General features: G+C 40.1%; 1 protein-coding gene across 2 annotated transcripts in view; it reads left to right on the top strand.

Annotated features, from left to right (window-relative positions):
• Positions 1 to 24438, top strand: part of LOC145996389 (carcinine transporter-like) — an 82715-nt gene that overhangs the window by 11958 nt on the left and 46319 nt on the right. The window contains exons 2-4 of one of the 2 annotated variants that reach the window (XM_083132819.1): positions 8637 to 8878; positions 14630 to 14745; positions 15057 to 15219. In XM_083132819.1, the coding sequence (XP_082988945.1) occupies positions 8646 to 8878; positions 14630 to 14745; positions 15057 to 15219 (512 nt within the window). In that variant the 5' untranslated portion in view covers positions 8637 to 8645. Of the gene's footprint in view, positions 1 to 8586; positions 8879 to 14629; positions 14746 to 15056; positions 15220 to 24438 lie in introns of both variants that reach the window. The other variant, XM_083132820.1, reaches the window with a different exon arrangement.

Genomic DNA, 24438 nt, shown 5'->3' with positions numbered 1-24438 from the left:
TTGTGAAATGGTTCTCAAGGACCATCTTCGGGAGATCAGCGGCCTGAGGTGCAGTGATCTCAACATTCTGCTTTCGGCTGCAGGGGAGAAATTAAACGAGAGGTCGGAGGAACTGCACGAGGCGATGCAGGGAAGAAGACGGTATACTGATGATTGGTACAAGTCTATGCAGGAGAAGGAAGATATCATTACGCACATCATCGCGTTTTCCGAAGCACGGACTTTCTTCCTCTGTTAAAAAATAATAATATATACGCATCAAAAAAACTTGATATATAAATAACGCACATCGTGAAAAATATAATCTTCGGTATATATAAATAACACACATGGTGAAAAAAAAACAATTAAATTTCCCTAACACACACACTGAAAATTTCTCTTCTTCAATATGACAACTGAAAAAATAAGTGATCTCCAAGCATTAAAACAAATGCTAAATTTGTCAGTCGAGTATGTAAAAATTCGGGAATTGGAAGTCGACAAACCTTACACGATAACTTCCGGTTCAATCGTTTCTACCCAGTATGGTCCCAAGGTACGCCTGTTGCTCAACGCACAATACAGTTTATTTTTACCAGATCGATACGCTAACATGTTATCGGACGAGAAGCTATCTATTTTAATCGAGAACAAAACTCGAATCGTGTACAAGGGGACAAAGGAACTTCTTGGCAAGAAAACAAAGCACGTAATAGAATTTGTGTAGCGACTGCGAGGCCTTGAAAATATATAAATAACATACCGTAAAAACTACACAAGAAAAAATCTCAGAATATATATAAATAACATACTGCGAAAATAACGCATAGAGCATCAACATGAAGCCCAAGGGTGTCGTGTACCAGATACCATACTCCAATCTGAAAAATCTAGGTGCCCTTGATGGGTTACTCACCAAGAAACAACGCGAGAAGAAACGTTCTTGCTTGTCGAAAGGACATGGAATGAAATTACTGCTCAGCACACCTCAATTGAAAAGATTGCAGCGTTCGCGGAAACAGCAAAAGATCGGAGGTTTCATATTCAGCATCCCGGCCATCCTAGCAGCATTGGGGGCCGTTGGAAGTTTGGCCGGTGGAAGTGCCGCCATCGCGAAAACCGTCATCGACTCGAAGAAGAACAAAGCCGAGTTGGAAGAACAGAAACGTCACAACCTGGCCATGGAGAAGAAGGGGAAGGGCGTGATGAAGAAGTTTAAAAAAAAGAAACAGAAGCACTCACCAACCGAGACATTGAATCTCTGATCGAACCGTTACGAATCAAATACTTCAGAGGAGTTTTCATGTCCGACTCGTTACCTTCAAGCGTTAAAAGAAGAGAATGCGGAGTAGTCAACTTGGACGGTCAAGAAAATCCAGGCACGCATTGGATATGTTACCACAAAAACGACAATGATAAAGCATTCGTTTTCGATTCTTTCGGAGGTGTTCCACCTACAAATTTAATTCATTATCTGAAAACGAACAAAACCTCCATATACTACAACGACGAACGCATTCAAGATTTCGGAGACGTGAACTGCGGTCATCTCTGCCTCTCCGTGCTCGCGTTTCTCTCTAAAATAAATAACCCTACGATCGAGGATTTCCAGAAAGCATTGTGGAACCTCAAACAGCATCACTAGGATGGGCGTGTTCCATCTCACGAGTGAATCTTCAATCTTGAAACTCACGCTGCACGACGACATTGTCTATCCTAAATCCGTGGCTCTGCGTGCATTCTACAGCATGTACCTCATACCTAATGTTACGCAGCACAACAACAAAATTAGCGTAGGAAGCGAACACATCGTCGTCACACCAGGCCAATACAATCTCTCCACTTTGCAAGCTCAGTTACCCAAAGGCACGTATCTTTCTCAAAATTCGGTCACGCACAGAGTGGAAATCCTATCCGCGACGGAGACTGTGGACCTGGGCACCATAGGAGAACTTTTAGGTTTCGAGAACAACACAAAACTCGAAGCTGGCATCAAGCACACAGCAACCAACATTCCTAAATTCTTGGCCATAGAGACTCTGAACGTACACTGTAACGTGGCCGAAGGCATGATCACGAAATCTTCGGACGGATTGTTAGGAAGTCACAAACAAACGGGAATCATCGCCACGTTCAAACCAAGTTCCGAGTTCATGGAACCGATCATCTACACGCCCTCTTCGCCGATCTATTTTCCAGTATGTCGCAACCGCATAGACGACATAGAGTTGGTGGTGACGAACGAGAAAGGAGACGTGGTGGATTTCGCAGGTGCCACTACGACGGCCATCGTGGAGATCAACGTATAATAAATAACACACATAGTGAAATGGAGCAAATCGAAAGTTACGAATTGCAATCTTTCCCTCCCAACCGTCGCACGTTCGCCAATCTGAACGAAGCGAACAGGGAGATCGAATACGACGTTGACGTAGGCGATGGGTTTATTCATCCTCACAGAGCAGACCTCTACCTTCAATTCGACGTGGTGAAGAAAGAAAGCGAAGACGCGTTTCCCGCAGCAGCAAACTTGATACTCGTGGACAACTTCGTGCCTCACCTGTTCTCGCAGGTGGAGGTGAGGAAACACAACACCGTCATCGACAGAATAGATTATCCAGGCATCACGTCGACGGCAGTGGGAACGTTAAAATTATCCAAAACGGACGCAGCGTACTACCAGGCGGGAGGATTCGAAGCGGGGACCAAAATATCGACGAAAAGTCACACAGTGCTCTTTCCCATGCGTCTGCTTCCGGGATTCTTCTCCGATTACAAGGAGATCATGTGGAAGGGAGGACTGAGAGTAACGTTTCGAAGAGCGGCCAACGATAACAACGCAATAATGCGATACACCAACTTGAATGCCGACGGCACGCCGATAGCTAACACTTTACCCGAAGCAGCCAAGTGCATCATCCGAAGCATGGAATTGAGAATGCCAGTGGTGGAATACGAAACAAACTACGCCCTCAAGTACAAAGCGGAGATCTTGAAAAGTCCGCAGGTACCGATTCACTTTCACGGTTACCAGTGCGTGCAGAAGATGGCGACGGGAAGTCACATGGAATTCGACGTGACGACGCAGTTCAACAACATACAGTTCGACATGCCAGATTTCGTCGTAGTGCTCTTTCAGACCGGGAGGGACAAGAATCAGGAAAAAGATTCCAGCAAATTCGACGACTGCAAGATCAAGAACGTATATCTCAAGAACGGAAGGAACGAAGTGTTCCCGCGCGAGAATTACAACCTCGACATGACCAAAAACGATTATCTCAAACTTTACGAAGCGTTTTCGGCTTACAAACGCGTGACCGAGGGAAGTGTGGACATGTACTACACGCCCAGCGAGTTCAAAACACGGAGACCCATGACCGTCATCAACACATCTAAGAGAAAGAAGGTTGTGGTCAACGATCGAACCAACATCAAGGTCGTCTGCGAGTTCCACGATGCCTTGCCCGAGGATACCCTATGCAGTGTCATCCTGATTGCAGAGAAGTCCTTCGCCTACGACGTGAAGAATGAGAGGGTCACAGAGCAGTTTTAACAAGTTTTTATCATCTATTTTCTTGCACAATAAGAAATTTTCTGCACTAGCACAATCAGTTACAATGGCACAATACGAATTTCACTAGTTCAGATTAGTTACAATGTCTTTTTGCACTATAGCACGAGAGACAATCAGAAAATTTGCACAAAAAAAAATTGTTGTTGTTTTTACACGTGAAAATTAACAATAAAATTTCTTTTTTTATCGTTTCAGATGCTGTCGAAACATCAAAAACACATACACACACACTAGAAAAAAAAGCATGCAACTTTATTTGTAACACGCACATATTCTCCATCTTCATCAAGAAAATATTATAATAAACATAATTATTTTTATCTATATCTCACAATAAAACTCTATATCCAAAAAATATCACAACATCAAATAACACTAGAGTCGTTAGTACACGTTGCATGCATTACGGAGGTCCTCTGTAGGGTTTCATGGAAGTTTGGGGGAAAAAAAAAACACGTGAAACCCTACAGAGGTGCGGTTATCTAGAGCCGTAGCCGTTAGAACCTTTTTGGGTTGGGCACCACGCACCCTGGCGAGTTAGGGGCCAGGTATTCTAAAAAACAACAATTATTATTTTGTTTGTTTGTTTGCGTCACAATACATACGCGCGCGCGCGTGTGTGTGTGTGTGTGTGTGTGTGTGTGTGTGTGTGTGTGTGTGTGTGTGTGTGTATGGTACATCGTTCCCTCCCCGAGAGAAGAGGTTTACGAAGGTCACGATATATATAAACATTTGGGTCCCGGACTTGGAAAATTACGATAAGATGCACTCATCTTTCAAAAGATTAGAAAATGAGAAAATAAGAGGATGAGAAGATGGGAGGAGAGGTTTACGAAGATCACGATATATATAAACATTTGGCCCCGTTGATTCCAGCACTCCAACTTCATCTCTAATGTTGACGACAATATTCTAAAGGTAAAAAGAGAATGAGAGAATGAGAGATTGAGAGATTGAGAGATTGAGAGAATAAGAGGATAAGAGAAGAGGTTTACGTAGGTCACAATATATAAACATTTGGTCCCAAACTTGGAAAATTACGATAAAGTGCACTCATCTTTCAAAAAATAAGAGAATGAGAGAATGAGAGAATGAGAGGAGAGGTTTACGTAGGTCACGATATATAAACATTTGGTCCCAGACTTGGAAAATTACGATAAGGTGCACTCATCTTTCAAAAAATAAGAAAATAAGAGAATAAAAAAATAAGAGAATAAAAAAAAGATGAGAAGATTAACAGGAGAATAAAAAGAGAATGAAAGAACAATGAGAAAGATGAGAAAGATGAGAAGGATGAGAGAATGAGAGCTCATCTTTCACTCATCACTGCCTTTTTGCCCCCGTGAAACATCGTGAGCGCAATAAATGAGGCGCGGAACAGGGAGAGAAAGTGAGTTTTTCAACTTTTTGTGGTCGTTTGGTCAAGAAATCAAAGTTGGCCTCAGAAGTACAAATACTATCTACTTGTTTCACTGACCTTAAGATGAGAACAAAATAACCAATGTAGTGTTGTAAGAAAAGGTGGGGTAGGGGGAGAATTCGCCCTCTTGTTGCTTAGCAAGAGGGGCCATATGTTTGATCTATGTAATATCCCGATTCTTCCAGACTATTTCCTGGAATTTCCCTCCCACTGGAAACATTGAAATACCATAATGGCTATAACTGCTATCCATGTTTAAGATAGAACCAAAGTACGATTAAAATTAGGAAATTACATGACTTAATTGTTTCGTGACAATTTTGATTAACGATATAAATACAATTAAGAATAATGCTAAAATATTTTTCAAAACTGCTAAAGAGATAGGTTTGGAAGTTAACAAAGAGAAAACTAAATATATGCTTACAGGCCGAAACCAAGTGTTAGGTAATAATCAAAATCTAATTATTGATAACAACTCGTTTGAAACAGTTTCCAAATTCAAATACTTAGGAGTAATATTAACAAATGAAAATTATATTAAAGACGAAATAAAAAGTAGGCTTAATTCAGGAAATGCATGTTACTTCTCTCTTCATAAACTTTTGTGTTCTCGTTTAATATCTAAGAAACTAAAAGTTAAAATATACAAAACAGTAATTTTGCCTGTAATATTATGTGGATGTGAAACTTGGTCCCTTACATTGAAAGAGGAACATAAATTAAGAGTATTTGAAAATAAGATCCTTAGGAAAATATTTGGACCTAAAAGAGATTAGGAGACAGGTGAGTGGAGAAGGTTACATAATTTAGAACTACATAATTTGTATTCATGTCCAGACATTATTAGAATGATTAAATCAAGAAGACTTAGGTGGGCAGGCCATGTGGCACGAATGGGGGAGAAAAGAGGAGTTCACAGGATTCTTGTTGGGAAACCTGATGGTAAGAGACCTATAGGAAGGCCAAGACGAAGATGGAGGGACAACGTTGAGATGGACCTAAAGGAAATCGGTAGGGATGGAAAAGAGTATATAGATCTTGCTCAGGATAGGGACAGATGGAAGGCCTGTGTTGCTGCAGCCATGAACCTTCGGGTTTAAGAAGGCTAGAGAATTTGTTAGTTAGTTAGTAATGCTGAATGCATTTTATGTTGTTTTTTCCTGGGTACAGTTTCTGAACTAGGACTTCCTGAGTTGGGAAAAGCCTTTCGGTACAGGGTCAGGCCGTCCCCGATAGCGCAGTGGCAGTGGCGTGCGGTGACATTTAAACTAGGGTACGCAACATGGGCCAACCGAAATGAATTATGGGAGCCAGAACCCCCCTCCCCTCCCTGGCCATCATGTTATTCAGAAAATAACTTTTTTCTACAATTTTATAATGGGAAATTTCTCATCCTTGTATCAATATCCAAATGTAACGAGGTAAAATATATGTATGATATTTTATACTCGCAAATATATTCTGATAGTAGCTACGTAGAGTCCAAGAATTCAACTTCGATTATTTCCTTCATGCAGTGCGATGAACATTGACCGGGAAGGAAATGGCTCAATCATTTTCCGTCCTTTCAAATTTCATGTAATAAATTTGATAAATCTCAGTATCCTCTACTATTTCACACCTTTCGCAGAGGAAACCAACGAATAAGGCCAACAATAAATTTTTACTGTTTTTCTACTCAGTCAATTACTCTGTAGAGATATTTTTTCTTCTTCTCAAAAATCAAAATGCCTAATATACTGCTTACCATCCTTCACAACTCCTGCCTGAAACAATTTTTCCAAATCAGAAACACACCTTCCATTTCGGATTGTTTACACTTTTTTCGTAAATTCCGAAAATCCCTTCTCCAGTATGTCATCAATAACTCCCGGTCCCCCTATTATATCACTTCACAGCACCGCCAAACAGTAGAGATCCTGTAATGTAAATAATATGAACGAAACACTCGCTGCAAATTTCACACGACAGAAGAAAGCAAAAGTCAACCTCCCACGGTACGTTGTGTCCGGTCCTTCTATGCCCGAAAACCACGCGTTCTTGTGGACGAATGAATCGGAGTTGCCAGTCGACAAAGTATTTTGTAGAAGGGAGATAATTAAGGACAAGTAGAAAATACGTCAGCATACATCCCAGAACACTTCAAAAGCTAAACTACCGTACATCAATTTGCAATGTCTGGCGGGAGGGAGGGGGCTCATTCGAATCCCATTGTAAGCATTGTGTTTTATTATGTTTTTCTTTTATCATTCATTCATATCGTTGGGTCAACAATCAACACCCATGCTATGGAACTCAAAGGAAATGTTGATCCCGAAAGGAGATAAACAGATACTCTCATACTCTGAGAATTGTGCGAAACTTGCAATTCTTCACATATTTTCCCCTCGACACAGTGACAGTCCATTCTGGTCCTCACCTCCCTATACGAAAAAAAAACTTGGTAGTGTAACTTTAATAATAATAATAATCCTTTGCGCTACAGCCCATGAAGGGCCTTGGCTTACCTACCGACTGCCGGTCTCCCTCCCACACTTTCCTTCGTCACCTCTAAGCGTGGAGATCTGCAACCAGTATTGGAATAGTCGGGGGGTCGGCCCGACGTATCCCCAGCCGTTGTTGTAGGTCTTCTCGACCGGGTTACCGCTCACTCACTCGGAGCTTTCCAATTTCCTCACGATGATGGGTTGCCACCGGCCCTATACGTAGGCCGAATAAATTCCGACCAGAGCCGGATTCGAACCTACGCCGTCCCGCAGCGAACGATCTCAAGACGAGTGAACGCCTTAACCCGCTCGACTACGGAGGAGGACAGTGTAACTTTAACCTCACATAAATATTTAATATGTGATATACGCGTATATTAAATATGATCTTCCACCACTACATATTCTTGCCCTCCTCTCTGATTCCTGTATCACTTTTTATAATGTATTTTTATTGCAACCCAACAGTGATCTATCTACGCGTGGCTGCTAAATGCTAGTAAGCTAAGCATTCCAGAAAAAAATATGTTGACTACTGTCAACACTGCATACGCTGTCAAAATCTTGGGTACCCTCGATGCTTAGAACCGGGAAAGAAGTGACACAGAGGGTAAGCGCGGGCAGACCCAAACACGTGGTCGGGGCTGATATGAGCCAATGGGGTTACCTTCCGAATTTCTAGGGTACCAAGCAGAATAAACAGCGTCTTTCTGCGGAAATCGGCAGGAACGCGGATCGGGTGGGTGCCGAAGTCACAATCGGGATCATTCGGGACTGCCTTCAGGAAGGCAGCAGCGTGTTCGTGCGGAAATCGGAATTTCTTGCAGTGGAACTGCTTTCGGAGCGATAATTGTTGAATTTTCATGTTCGGGGAAGACGAAAAAATGTTTATTTTTTCTTACTATGTTGTGGGTACGCAGTGCGTACCTTGCGTATCCTGAATGCACGCCGCTGCGCAGTGGTACCGTCGTCGCCTTGTAATCAAGGGGTCTCGGGTTCGATACCCGGTGGACGCACATAGTGGTTCGGATCCCACTTTAAACTGGAGGTTCAGTCCCGATTAGCCTTTCTGTACATAAAGTGGACTTAAAACACCAACTCAACTAGCCAACTCGGTACAGTTTCAGGTCCAGCAAACCATTGCCCAACACATTTGTCTTCGTCCTTCCAGGGAGCCGCAATGCCTGCAGAGGAAGAGGATGCCTACAAGGACCTGATGGAGTCCATCGGCCACTACGGATTCTTCCAGAAGCGCTTCCTCTACCTCTTCAACTGCGTCTTCGTGGCAACGGTCTCCATGCCCTTCATGAACAACCTCATCAGTCTCGATGTGCCCGACCACTGGTGCCACCTACCGGGAAGAAACGGAACTAACTTCACTATCGAACAGTGGAAGAACTTAACATTACCCAGGTATACTTTGCAGTTTGCATGGTCAGAGTCAGGTGCAGATCCACGGGAGTGCCATGGGGCGATCGCCCCTACCAAATGGTTGAACTATTAGCAAACATTATATTCAATCTATGTTGTATTTGTATCTCAGTATCGTTACGTGTAAGCTGTAAGCTATGGTTATCATGGATATTTTGTAACTATTGTAATACCGAATGTCAATTATTATTATTATTTGTTACTAATTCTGTGTTGAAGTCTTCTGATAATAGTATACCTTTGAAAAGAAAATAATAATATCCTTAATGTATATTTTTACATTTTCAAAAGGGGCGGCATGATTCTAGAGAAAATACTCTTGCTTCCTTTTTTTTCACTTTTCGCCGTATCTTTATATCATTACGTATGTCACGACAATGGAAAGATGTAATAATAACGGAAGAAGGTTTTAAACATCCGTCATTGTCCGGGATTCAAACCCAAGAACCGTATAGAATATAATAGAATTGAATAGAATGGTCTTTATTTAAGCAGGCGTGTTTCGGCCTCGTGGGCCGTTCTTACAACCAACCCTTGTCAAAAATACAATAAATGAATAAAAACGAAAAGAAAAAAAACAGATAATGATCATGATAATACAATAAAGATAATTTAAAGATTATACAATTATAAACTAATACATTGAATAGATTAGTATATACACTGTGGAGTAAAGATAAGTAATAAGCCTTCGGTAGTTCAATGTGTGTGCGGGGGGGGGGGGTAGGTTAGGTATGCATTATATGATGTATAAGTGCAGGTGCAATTGTTAACATATAAAGGTTAATGAAGTTGTTGGGACAATAGTAAGTTCTTCACATTTTTCTTAAAACTTTGATGGCAAATAATGTTAGTCAATGGTGCAGGCAGTTTGTTCCATTCCCTGATCCCTGTAACAATGAAGGACTTGTTATATGTGGCGGTTTTATGTTTGGGGATATTTAGATTGTGCTTCTTGCGGATATTATGTTCGGCTGATGTTCTACGAGAACAGATCTTATCGGATAAGTATTTTGGGGAGCCACTCTTAAGTATTTTGTGCATCAAGGTGAGTGTTAAGTATTTTCTTCTATTGTTAATGTTTAGCCAAGAAAGTTTCTTTAAATAGGGGGATACATGTTCCTTTCTGTTTAGCTTAAATATGAAACGTATACAAGAATTCTGAATTTTTTGAAGTTTATAGTTTAGGCCCTGGGATATATTACTGTACACTGGAGTGCAATAGTCTAATGTGGATAGGACGAGTGCTTGCATAAGACGACCTTTAACATTAGCGTCCAGAGTATGTTTTAAATGATACAAAGATTTAAGTTTCCCCATACAGTTTTTCACAATATGTTCACCCTGTGCACGTTAATCCGTATAGACCACGGAGTAGTTCTATACAGGATGTTGCAAAATACCTGTTACAACGCTTGGGAGGTGATTCGACAAGTAAAAACAAGGAAAAAATGCCATGTGAAAAAATGTCGAAATCGGCACCGTTTTCGAGTGACAGGCGTGCGAAAATCGCCTCACACCATGTTTATGGCACAATAACTCAAGAAGGAAGAAAGATATCAATGTCGGAATAAAATAATACAAACAAAATCGTACGTGGCGAATACAATGGTGCATCAATTGAGGCCCAGTGTAAATTGCGCAAGGGGACTCTCAAAGAAAGTGGAGAATCCCCTGATGGAAAATACAAGAAATTTACTACTATCTTCTACATAATGTTGAGATCGGAATGTAGCCAGTAAAATATGGCGACGTATGTCCACATGTCTCACTACTTCTGGGACACCATCCCAAATGGAAAAAAATACGGGAAAATCATAAAAAAACGTTTTCAATCCCTTAATGTTGACACACTACTTTGCAGTACGAAAAACGAAAGTTAAACAATGGCCGCATGTCGTCAGGCTGTACATACGTATACTACAAGAGAGCTCCCCAAAGAAAGTGGATAATCCTCGAAGGAATGAAGACGGAGAATGGCGAGAAAACGCACACAATGGCATGTAACATTTCCAGGCACAGCACATCTGGAAGGGATTCCACTGAGAAGCGCACAGCCTCTGCACATGCAGATCGACGGTATGAAGTACAGCGATATCCAGCATCTTCACTCGCACCTTTCCTAAAGGACACTATGCGGTGCTGATAGGGGCTCACAAACACCGGTATACTCAGAGACTTCGTTGAAAATGTCCGCCATTGACTTGAAGACAAAGATGACATCGGCGAAGCACTGATTGTCTGGTACGCGCAAATTCCTCTTTCATGTCAACAATTGTCCCAGCATCGGCACTAACACGAGCAACGAGATCCTCAGCACTTTCCACGGGGGTTTCATACACGAGCCTTTTCATTTCTCCCCACACAAAGAAATCCAGTGGTGTGAGGTCGGGGGAACGAGGTGGCTACTGTAAAGGTCCACCCCTGCCAATCCAACGATCGCCGAAAATACCGTTGAGTAAGGCCCTGGCTTCCCGGTCGAAACGTGCGGGGGCGCCGTCGTGTTGAAACCAGATACGTTGTCTACCTGCCAGTGGCACGTTTTCCAAAAGTTCAGGCAATACGTCATGTAGAAACAACCGATAATTCCCACCACACAAAGTAGAGGGCAAAATGTACGGGCCTATCAAGTGGTCACCTACTACGCCACACCACACATTCACTGCGAACCTATGTTGATGATGGCGCACAATGATTGCATGCGGATTGTCCATATCCCAGACGTGGCTGTTGTGGCTATTGAACATGCCGTCCCTGGTGAATATTGCCTCATCGGTCCACAAAACTCTTGTTGGGAAATCTGGAATGGCAAGAGTTTGTTGCACGTACCATTGGCAGAAATCCAAGCGTAGAGAAAAGTACGTGGGCAGTATGTAGTGCACCTTATGCAATTTTTTATGGGTGCAACCCCTCCTCTTGAAGAACGCGGAACACATTGCTATGGTGGGTTTGTTGAGTACGAGCAATGACACGTGTGCTGGTGTCAGGACGGACTCGTATCGCGTCCAACACGTCCTCTTCAAATTGCACAGTGCGGGGTCTTCCACAATCCCACCTACGGGCTAGTAGAGATCCAGTTTCACGCAGTCGAGCATCAAGTCTTTGAAAGAGTGCATGTTCTGGTAACCGCCTATTGGGAAAACGTTCGTGATACGAATGCCGTGCTTCACGGCTGTTTCGGTTTGCCTACCCATAAACGAGATGCATATCAGCAAGTTAGTGGGTAGAATACTCCACCATTGTCCTGTTCGAGAACTGCCCAGCAACAGGGGCACTGTCCCTCCGAGTGACGGATCACAACTACCGTGATTAGCACCCACGTAATGTCACACAGGTGTCCACGCAGTTGTTGCAAACCGAGAAAGAACACGGAAATACGTACTCTACGTACAATATTCCTTGGCGCAATTCATCCATACACACACGCCAGACTAAACTCCACGCTGCGAGACGCAGAACAGACAGGAAAAACAACGGTCGACTACACTCTCTACGTAGTATCCACCAACACTAATACGTAACAGGTGACCTACACTCACAGCGCCTCTAGTGGGGCTTTCTGTATCAATTAGTTGAAATCAATCTGAGCGTAATTTGATGGCATAGCGTCATTTTCGAGTGAATTTCCTATTTCCCGAGTGTGGGACGGTGTCCCAGCAGTAGTGAGACATGTGGACATACGTCGTCATTTTTTACTGCCTACATTCCGATCTCAACATTATGTAGCAGATAGTAGTAAATTTCCTGTATTTTCCATCAGGGGATTCTCCACTTTCTTTGAGAGTCCCCTTGCGCAATTTACACTGGGCCTCAATTGATGCACCATTGTATTCGTCAGGCACGACTTTCTTTGTATTCTTTTAATCCGACATTGATATCTTTCTTCCTTCTTGAGTTATTGTGCTTTACACATAGTGTGAGGCGATTTTCGCACGCCTGTCACTCGAAAACGGTGCCGATTTCGACATTTTTTCACATGGCATTTTTTCCTTGTTTTTACATGTCGAATCACCTCCCAAGCGTTGTAACAGGTATTTTGAAACACCCTGTATATAGTTTATAGTGGAGAAAGTGCTCTTTGTGGTGCGGATACTACATTCATTCCTGAACCTAAAACGCCCCAGACCCCACGATTTTTGTCTGTAATGGCGTCATCAAAATGGCGGTCATGACGAAAAATCTATTCCTGATACCTGTTACTTCATTGCAGTTATTTATCATTCATGGCATCTTATTTTCACATATTTTTCAGTTTATAACTATATTATGATTATTAATTAGAAATTAAAAAGACCCATTTTATCACATAATATTAGATATGGTAGCCAATATGTCCACCAGAATTCTAAAAATATTTATTTCAGCTGTGTGATGATCTTTTGGACCAAACCCTATGTTTTCGAGGTTCCAGAACTCAACGGTGGCATCAAATATAGTGTCACACAAAACCCATGAAATAATAATAGTTCACTTTTTAACAATCTGTAAATATACAGGGTGGTTCTAAAGTCCGTTACCATAGGACAACTGCGTTATTAGTGCAGAAGGCGGTAAATGGAAAGAGGTGAAAGTTCTTGGAAATATAAGGTTATAAATATAATGTGCTTGAATTTTCATCGTAGCATGCACCGTTCAGGCTGTACATTGATACGAGCCTTAATGAGAACGGGAATTACCGTTTTGCCATATACTTCGTCCTTAAATGGAGCATTTACTTTACCGCAACACCGTACTGTACTAGGTAAATTGAGAATGATGGCGCATTATTAGAGGTAAAGTAAGAATTGTGAGTGTGTGTATGTGTGTGTGTGTGGGGTGTGTGTGTGGGGTGTGTGTGTGTGTGTGTGTGTGTGTGTGTGTGTGTGTGTGTGTGTGTGTGTGTGTGTGTGTGTGTTAAAATATGGTTAAAATATGTATGTGTAATTATTGATCTAACTTGCTGTGTTAGCCCATTTTTCCTACAATTTTATGGAAATCGTTCAGACCCGTAGCTAGAATTGATCTCCAGGGGTGAGGCTTTGTAAACCAAGTCCATTTTCCAAAAGCTTAACAGTATTAAATGAAGGAAATTATGTACAAATATCATACAAATACTACAGTTTCTTTCTATATCTTCTAAAACATATCTTAAAGTGTTAATTGACTGCTATTGACATAATCCTTTACTACACACTTCATGCTACTTTTGATGATACAGATATTTATATCATGCAAGAAAATGCACAATATTCCATCATAGTGTCTACCATACATTCCACCCCAGCCAAAACAAATAAAACTCCCCTTCGATCCCAAAACTTGGGATCTGTTGACCTTTGACGCAGATGTGGAAGGAATGTAGATGATGATCTCAAAGTCACAGATTTCTGTCCAAACGGGAAACTGAAACAGGAGCAGCGAAGGTACAGATAAAGAAGCTGACCTAGGAAAGAACTTTCTAAAGTCTATAGAATCTTCTAAATATTTTCCACCAGTTAGAGTTCTACCCATAAACAAGATGAAGGAATGTAATAGCTGCTGTTCATGTTCTGTGAATTTATCCTTCACCAAATAGTGAGCAAATATCTGCTGTCTACATTTTCACTCTTCACTGCAAACAAATTATACAAAATAGTTTTACCTAATGTCAGGGGGCTGACGGCAGCCCCATCCCCTGGCCCCTGCCTGGCTACGGGCTTCATGTCTATCAAGTAATTATCCAAATTATCATCAAATTCGTTGCTCTTCTTTCAGTGAAACGGACAACAGGGACCAGTTGGCCTACAGCAAGTGTAGGATGTACGACTTGAATTCCACCTCGCTTGACGACGCGGAACTACAACTGGAAGTCATCAACAGAAGTACTATCGGTTAGTGGCTAAAATTCATCACATAAAGATTAATTGCAGTTTGTAGCGGGACCCGAACCACTTTGTGCCTTCATCGGGTATTGAACCTGGGACTCCTTAATTATAATGCAATGACTTTACTACAATGCCATCAGTGATGCCCAAATAATCAATTTTGCCAGCGGTAACCAATTCCATCATTGAAGTTTCAATCCTTTTACGATAATGATTCTACTGTCTCTTACATGTGGAGGAATTATAGTACGATAATGAAATCTAACGGAAGATTTTCTGCTGAGTACGTATTGATTTCATCTACAACTTCTTTCCAGGCTGCCGTTACGGATGGGAATACGACACCACGTGGTACTCCTCCACCATTCCCTCGTCGGAAGACTGGGTGTGCGAGGACGACATCTACGTGGCTGACACCCTTATGTGGGGGAGGGTGGGATCCATCATTGGAATAGCTATTTTCGGGCACCTGGCGGACAAGTGAGTGATTAAAAAATGTTCTTTATTGTATGGCAGGCTTTTGCTGGTCCAAATAACTGTGTTCCTCAGATTGATCGAGTGGCTAATTGGTGCATAAACCCTCTATTTGCAACCCTCAGCTGATACAGGAACGTACAAGAGGTTGATCTGAATAAGCAAAATACAATAACGAATTAACTCCCTTATCAACAGAGTTTTGAAGTTGATAATCTCAAAAGTTTCAAAATTAGCCTTAGAATTATATTAAACAATAACCCAATAACATGGACCACTTTAGATTTTATCACTCAAAATGCTGACCAAGTCCGAATTTATTGTAAAATAAAACACTATCAACGTAACTTTTCCACTTTCTAACAGGGTCTTATTCAAACATTCATACAAAATGTTAACAAGTATTTTTGTGTGAATCTTTGTCTGAAGAAGATCCTGTTAGAGGGTGGAAAAGTTACGTTGATAGTGTGTTGTTTTACAATAAATTCGGCCTTGGTCAGAATTTTTATTATTATTATTATTTATTATTGTGAAAGTAGGGTTACAATTAAGATTACAATTTTCTTTACATTGATTATTTAACTACAAAAACAGCTTTTTACCCTACATGAATTAATATACAGTTATGCTATTTGTTCATAAGTATACATAAAATGAAATATTATAACTTTATATAGGCCTAATTGAAAAATATAAGAAATAGAATAAAAATAAACATTTTTGCAGCTACGTTATATGAAGGAGGCAATGAGGTAAGTGAGGCAAGGTGTCAGTATTCATAGATTAATGTCCTAATCTGTCGTTTAAATTTGGCCAAATTTCTCTCCTTTCTGCAATTTACAGGCAGTTTATTCCACGCTTTACTTGCCAGAGATGACAGGGATTTTGATCCGTATCTTGCCAATAACATACTGTTGGTGTTATTGGATCGCAGACTGGGATAATGCATATTACTAGATATCATTACTTTGCCCCTTAATAAGTGGTGGTGCGTGTTGATTGCCTGGTGAATTTTTAGTAGAAATGCATATTTTCGCCTAGATTTCAGCGTGGGTAATTGGAGCTCTTCTCTGCTTGCTCGTGAGGTGTGTGTGCCGTATTTCTTATGCTACGAATAGCACAATTTTGCATTTTCTCTAGTTTCGTGGTGTTATTTCTATTAATCCCATAAAGTACAGAGGAACAGTATTCAAGTAACGGCCTAATAAATGCTTTGTAGAACGCTAATTTGTGAGCAAGGTGTAGGGGAAGGTGGGGGACTTTGCAACACTTTTCAGTTTATTTTTTTTTATTCAAAAACTGTTACAGTTGGAACAAGTTACAAATATGCTATGAAATGGTACATCTTTTGGCTACTTAAGAAACAAATATGAAATTTTAATTTTGAACCTCAAGTGAGAAAAGTCTGTTAATTTAAAGCAGGTCCGAGTGTTGCTATGTGCCCCATGCATGGGGTAAGTTGCAACAGTGTTTGGGGTACGTTGCAACAGGGATTATGCGTTGTCTGAATGACACTATTTGCAATCAATGCACACATAATAAGGATTTCTCTCTGCGCACAGCCAATGGGACCACATTTTGCATTGCTTGCACTGCACCCAGTCTTCTTCTTCTTTGTAGGATTCTCCACACACTAAACAGTGATATTCTTTGCAAGAACTTTGGAATAATGTTTTCTTGCACATAATTTTCTTCTTGCCCTTTTCCTTTGCACTACTTTTTTTTGCATCTTCCAAAGCCTTTTTTCAGGTGTGTCTGTTAGAATGGCACTTCGTTTACGTTTACGATTCGTCGTTTTCCTGGGTTCAGCATTTGGGTATGGACGAACATTTTCAGGAGAGAAGAAAACTTTAGGTCTACTCACTACTGAAGACATTTGTGTGCCACTTGGACCCGGCATTTCAATTTGCGAAAGCAAATGTTCATTTTGAACATCACCTGAAGATGATTTAGTTGGCAGTGCATCGCACCTGGCAGTTTGGACTATGTCATCACTATCAGATACGGGAGACCTACTATCTACCTGTGCTGCTGGATTTGGTCGATCTGAAACGAAACACGACGCAAAGTCGCTTTCTTGGAATACCTCAGAATTGAAGGGAAATATTCCTGTTTGAACAAAACCTGATGTTATGTTGGTAGTGGTAACTGTATTAAAAAATGCTGTTTTAACTATCTGTGGAATGTCGTAGATTGTAAGAGTTTTTCCTGGATTATTCTTATGCCAAGAATCAATTGCTCGGCCACACACTTTCTTAAATGGACCAAAAACACTGACATCTAACGGTTGTAGTCGATGCGAACAGTGTGGAGGAAATGACAAAAGGGTAATATTATTATTTTTGCATTCATCTAGAGCTTAGGATTCACCTGAGAAATGAAATGTCGAATGAATTGGACAAACGTTTCCTCAATCATCCAACCTGAACCAGTAACTGCTCCAATGCAGTCTGTTGGGCCATCTCGAATGAAATGGTCCCGAAAGTTCTTACGTGGAAATATTAGCATTGGAGGTATAAAAGTCCCTTGAGCACTAACTGTCACTGCAACTGTCACAAGTTCACCTCTTTCTGCACTGCTCACTATGCCAACCTGTTTTGTTCCTTTTCGAGCTACAACCTTATTTGGTTTCATGACAGTTGTGACACCAGTTTCATCCATGTTCCAAATTCTTGAGGATGAATAATTGTTTCTGGACAGAACTTCGGAAACTTTGTCAAAAAACATGCGCACATTTTCTTTGTTGAAACTGGACATTCGTGCTAAAGAAGTTGATTCAGGAAAGCGTACCGAAAGATCTTTTTTTCTCTGTAGGAATCTCCTGAACCATTCAATACCAGCCATTCCTTTTACAGACCACGATGAAGGAGCACTTATATCAAACTTAACTGCACAGAGATGAGCCAATTTTCGCACTTCCTGTGGCGTTAATCCAAACATAATCTCACTGGAACGCTGCAAGTACATTTTGAAGATATTCTCTTCTTCCTCTGAAAACACTTTCCACGGTTTGTATAAGAATAAATAAGTGAAAATTGAAAATGTGTGTTGGTTACTGAATATAGGACTAAATATATGCGATCACATTTTTCTTTTACTTGAAAATATTGTAAAATTAGTAAACAATACACCGTATTTCGATTTATCACATTCGGGACAGTGAACAATTACATTCAATATCTTATTCAAGCGCTGGTCTGTCATGGGGCAGTTTGTAACATTGTGGGGTTAGTTGCAACATCTGTTGCAACTTGCCTCACCGACATGTTTGATTACGAAAGCTATTCTTGCCTCCACAAAAATTGCATAACATAAAAAGCAATATCACTTTCCACACCTTCAATAAACATGCTTTCAATTTACCACATGTCGCATGCTGTGGTCATTTATAGGATTTGCGTATTAAAAATTGTAAGAGATTCTTAAAAATTACTCACCGTCCTCAAAATTCTTCTTTCTTCCTCCACTCTGACAACATCTGAAAAACTGGTGTAACGAACGGTTCATCAGAGACACCTACCAACGTGTGTTGGAACGACAGTAAGCGCAACGCTGTAGAGCTATCCTACATAACAGAAAAAGCACTGTTGCAACGTGCCCATGTTGCAAAGTGCCCCACTTTCCCCTACATATTTCCAGACAAATTGAAACTGCTTGATTCTAGGTGCTGCACGCGCACACATTTTTTTCACATGTTGTGAAAAGGATAAATTCTTATCTAGTTGCATACCGAGATATTTTAGAGATTCACATGGTTTTATATTGGATTCACCTATTTTAATGTTGTCAATAGCGTATTGTTACTATTTTCACTGGATAGTATTAATACTTGCGTCTTAGGCTCGTTCACTTTCAACATGTTAGATTGATACCACTCAAGAACTTCGGGCATGTTTTTCACAATATTTGCAATTACTTTATCTAATTTGTTTGACGCGCAGTACAGAAGACAGTCATCTGCGTACAAATATAATTCAAAACCAAATTCCCTGTCTGCGATGTCATTCACAAACATATTAAACAGTTTGGAACCTAGAATATATCCCTGTGGTATACCGAGAGGTACATTTAAACTGGTTGATATCGAGTTGCCTACTTTTGTGTCGATACTCCTATTGCATAAATAACTTTCGATCCAGTTGCATGCAGCAGCAAAGAAATTGAATTGCTGAAGTAATTTCTGTATTAATATATTTGGTTGAACACTGTCGAATGCTTTACTGATGTCTAGAGAAATAATGCCTATGTATTGCTTTCCTTTACGATCTAATGTACGTATTTCGCCAGTTATGTAACAGTTCATGGACGAATAATTCTGTCGAGCGATATTTTCTAAAAGCGAACTGTCTGTCTGTCTGTCGATTGTTAGAATGTAAGTATTGTTCTAATTAAGAATCCTGTTTTGTGGTGAAGTTATTGATATGGGGCGATAATTATTTACTTGCGTCGGGGATCCACCTTTAAATATAGGTGTGACCCTTGCGTGTTTTCATGTGTTAAGAAAGATTCCGCTTTTTAAGGATGAATTAATTATATCTGTGAGAGGTTCGACAATCCATGGGGCGAGTAGATATATTATGCGATTACTTATTTCATTGAAATCTGGACCTTTTCTGAGGTTAAGTTTTTGAAGAATTTTCATAACGTCATCACTTGAGACGGGCTTAAAACTGAAGCTGGTTTCTTTATATTTAGCATCTTTTTCATTTTGTTTGTTATTTTCATTTTTCTTTGCCCTTAAATCGTTAGTGAATGTGTTGGATATGTGCTTACCGACGTTAGCAAAGTGGTCTTTGAGGACGTTCGACACCCTCACATCTTCCGTAATTGTTTCATTGTTATGTTCAATAGATGCGATGGATTGCCTTTTGCCATAATTTCCAAGGGCGTCCAGAAGGGGGGCAAGGGGGGAGTGTGCCCCCCTGGAAAATGAAAGTCAACCAAAACTTTTATGTTTTTCACATATAATATAATTTCATTTCAGCCACAATAATATGTGTTAGTTATTGCATGAATATGGTAAAATCAAATTTAAGAAATGTTTTTTGAGGGAACGACACTATTATTTGGGAAAATGTGCCTTGTTTGCCCCCCTGGAAAAAAATGCCTTCCTTGCCCCTCCCTGCAAAAGATCCTGCGGACGTCCATGATCATTTCCAGTTAAGAACCTGAATATCTTGAATTTGTTATTGCCTGAATATTTATCGCAATAGATCTGCGTAAGGATATAATTTTTTCACATCTTTTACTGTATTTGTTACGTAGTTCCTTTAGGTCTTATATTGTTCCCACGTGTAATTATGATTTGAACTACGTGCGCGCTTAAACATCCGGTTCTTGAGTGATATCAATCTAAGAAGACTACCGGTGATCCAGGGGCGCTTGTTGGCCCTAACGCGAAACGTTTTTATTGGCGCATAGACATTAAGATCTTCGGTTATTAATGATTGCAAATATGTTACCTTATCTTTTCATTGTTTAATTAAACATGACAACTAGGCTTAATAGTGTTACTTTTCGATTTTAATAGATAAGCTTGAAGTTTTCATAAGTGACAAATGAGTGACGTACTTTTAATATAGCATCTGAATAAGTCCACACAGTGGGATGATTGGTTCTATTTAGAAAGCCTTAAATATTTTTAAAAATTCAAGAGAAACCTGAGGTGGAAGGGTTGACCCTTTATGAAGGCACCCCAATGTCAACATATCTTCCACGTAGTTAACCCTGGATTACGTTGTTGCAGACTAACGAGGCTCTGGCGTCTGGACTCAGCCAGCATAATTCTCTGTAGGTTTTGTGTTATGTGTTGTCCATGTGTGTTTGTGATTGTCCCTTCACCCATTTCATCTTACCAGCACCATTCATCGTTGTCTTCGCAATAAGCCAAAAGTGGTAGATTAATTGGTTCGTTTAGTTTATTTTACTTCCCCTTTCTGCAACATTTGGCTAATCGGAAAGATAAAGATTAAAGATGAAATGAATGAAGAAAAATCACGAACACATAATTATAACACAAAACACGAGCCCCACGCAGAATGACATTCCCCGTGAGTCCAGAAGCCAGAGCCTCGCTAGTCTGCATAAAAGCAATCCAGGGTTAACCCCTCATAAGTGGTAGATAGGCTAAGTAAGATCAATCCAATATTTAAACTTTCTTGTTTCAATCATGTATAGTAGTTGTATTTGCTATAATACCAGCACAGGAAAGTATGAACCCCCCTCAAGCAGATTTGGCTACACTTAAAACTAGCTCAACATGCCCATATGAGCTTTTTGCTCAAGTGTGGAACCTTGTCTAATCCAAGATTTTTGTAAAAAATGCCCCTCGGAAAGTATGAACCCCCTCAGATTGATTTGCCTATACTTATAAAAGGCACTTCTGTGAGATTGTTGTCCATAAATTTGTTAAAAATATGCCCCTCTTGATATTTTTTTTTGGCCACACTTAAAACTAGGCCACCCACACCCATACACACCCACCTATACACACCTACACCCACCCACACCCACCCAGACATATTTACTTCCGGTCCACTTCCGGTCCACTTCCGGTCCACTTCCGGTTTAAGTTCAATTGGACACCAGCCTCAATTTGTTTATCTAATATTAAAACAATGTAATATGCAGAGACTTTCTAGAATTGCTCTGTGACTCTCTCATTTCTTACATCATAAACATATGATTTTTCACCTATGAGAATAACACTACATATGGTGTCATCAGGTAATGCCTCATGGAATTCACAGATAATTTTAATGTTTGTCCTGTCATTCACCACAACTTGTTTTCTTTTTGAAGTGTTGATTACAAACATGGGTCTCTGTGTTTTGAATTCATCTGGTGTGTAATACATGTCAGTATTGCCAGTAGTGACCCTTTTGTATGCTGTAAATGCCTCATATAATTTGAGGAAATCATCCTTGGAAATGTCTAAATTATAATTTTCTCTAGGAAATACCTCATTTCTGCCATTTTTAAGATATATGTTCTTGATGTTGCAGTTATCAAATCTACTTGAATTTTTTTCCTGATTATTGTGTCTTCCAGTCTGAAACAGTACTACCACAAAATCCGGCATGTCATATTGAATACTGGAGAATGAATTTGTAGCATCAAACTCATAATAAGAACCAGTTGCGGGCTTCTGTACACATTGATATGTATAAAATTGCAGAGGAATCTGTGGATTTTTTATTATATCAGCTTTGTATTTAAGAGCATAACTGGCTTCATATTCAACAACAGGGATTCTTAACTCCATAGTCTGAATAATGCATTTGCCTTCATCAGGTAGGGTATTAGGCAGAGCTTCCCCTGTAGAATTTAATGTACTGTACCTCATCAAAGCATTGTTATCATTTGCAGCTCTTCTAAATGTAATTCTTAAACCACCCTTCCACATAATATCTTTGTAATCTGAGAAGAATCCTGGCAACAGGCGCATCGGGAACAGCACTGTGTGATTTTTAGATAATATTTTCTCACCAGCCTCAAATCCACCTATTTTGTAGTAAGAAGCCTCGGTTTTGGATAATTTTAATGTGGCCAAAGCTGTGGAGGTAATGCCGGGATAATCCACTCTGTTTATAACAACACCATGTTTTCTGATCTCAATTTCAGAGAACAGATGCGGCACAAAATTGTCCACCAATCTTATATTTGAATTTACCGGATAATCTGTTCCATCCAGCTTTACAACATCAAATTTGATGTATAGATCTGCTCTGTGGGGGTGTATAAAGCCATCCCCTACATCAAGATCAACCTCAATTTCTGTGTTGGGTTGATTTAAATTTGCAAATGTCCTCCTGTTTGGGGGGAATGATTGTAGCTCATAACTCTCAATATTTTCCATTGTATGTATTTTTATTTAAATGTTAATCTCTATGATTGCAGTTGTTGTGGCTCCAGCAAAATCAACTAATTCTTCTTTTTCATTAGTGACCATCAATTCAATATAATCTATTCTATTATGGCACACAGGAAAATATAATGTTGGGGATGGATTGTAGATGATTGGCTCCATAAATTCGGAATTAGGTTTGAATGTTGCAATGATGCCGGTTTGTTTGTGAGTGCCTATGCCATTTGATTTGGTGATCATACCCTCCGCCACATTACAGTGAATATTCAGAGTCTCTATGGCTAAGAATTTAGGTATATTCATAGCAGTGTGTTTGATTTCTGGTTCAAGTTTTGTGTTGTTCTCAAAGCCTAACAGCTCTCCTATAGTACCCAGATCCACTGTTTCTGTAGCAGATACAATCTCTACTCTGTGAGTGACAGAATTTTGAGTTAACACTACACCTCTGGGTAATTGAGCATTTAGAGTGGACAGATTATATTGCCCTGGAGTGATGACAATTTTTTGATCCCCTACTGCAATTTTGTTGTTGTGGTGCGTAATATTAGGGATCAAGTACATGCCATAAAATGCTCTGAGAGCTATTGTTTTGGGATATACTATGTCATCATGTAATTTGAGTTTCAATATTGAATTTTGGCTGGTGAGATGAAATACCCCCATGATGTTTTAAATACCACAAGGCTTTTTGAAAATCTTCAATTGATGGTTTATTTATTTGAGACATATATCTAAGAACAGATAAACACAAATGTCCACAATTAACATCTTTGAAGTTTTGAACACGGGCATTATTGTAATAAAGATTAGGTGATTTTAAATATTTTATTAAATTTTCAGGTGGAACACCTCCAAATGAATCAAACACAAATGCCTCATCGTTTAAATATTTAAGATAACAGATCCAGTGAGTGCCCTGATTTTTGTACTTATCCAAATTAACAATGCCACACTCTTTGTTGAGTGGTTGTTCTGGCAAAGAATCAGACATGTACACACCCCTAAAATGTTTGATGCCCAGTGGCTTGATTAAAGCTTCAATATCTTGGTTTGTAAGCGGCTCTTGTTTTTTTTAAACTTACTCATGGCTCTCTTAACACCTTTGCCTTTTTTCTCCATGGCCAGGTTATGGCGCCTCTGCTCATCTAAATCTGCCCTATTTTTCTTGGCATCTATTACTGTTTTTGCTATGGCGGCTGATCCCCCAGCCAAGCTCCCCACAGCCCCGAGAGCTGCTAAGATGGCCGGGATAGTAAATATGAATCCCCCCACATGTGATTTTTTCTTGATTGCTGTAATTTTTTTAATTGGGGGGTACTAAGCAACAATTTCATACCATGGCCCTTTGCAAGACAAGA

This window comes from Lepisma saccharinum, chromosome 12, assembly GCF_977018435.1.
Source record: "Lepisma saccharinum chromosome 12, izLepSacc3.1, whole genome shotgun sequence".
NCBI classification, from domain to species: Eukaryota; Metazoa; Arthropoda; class Insecta; order Zygentoma; family Lepismatidae; genus Lepisma; species Lepisma saccharinum.
Note: the sequence above shows the minus strand (reverse complement) of the source record. Positions and strands in the feature narration are given on the sequence as shown.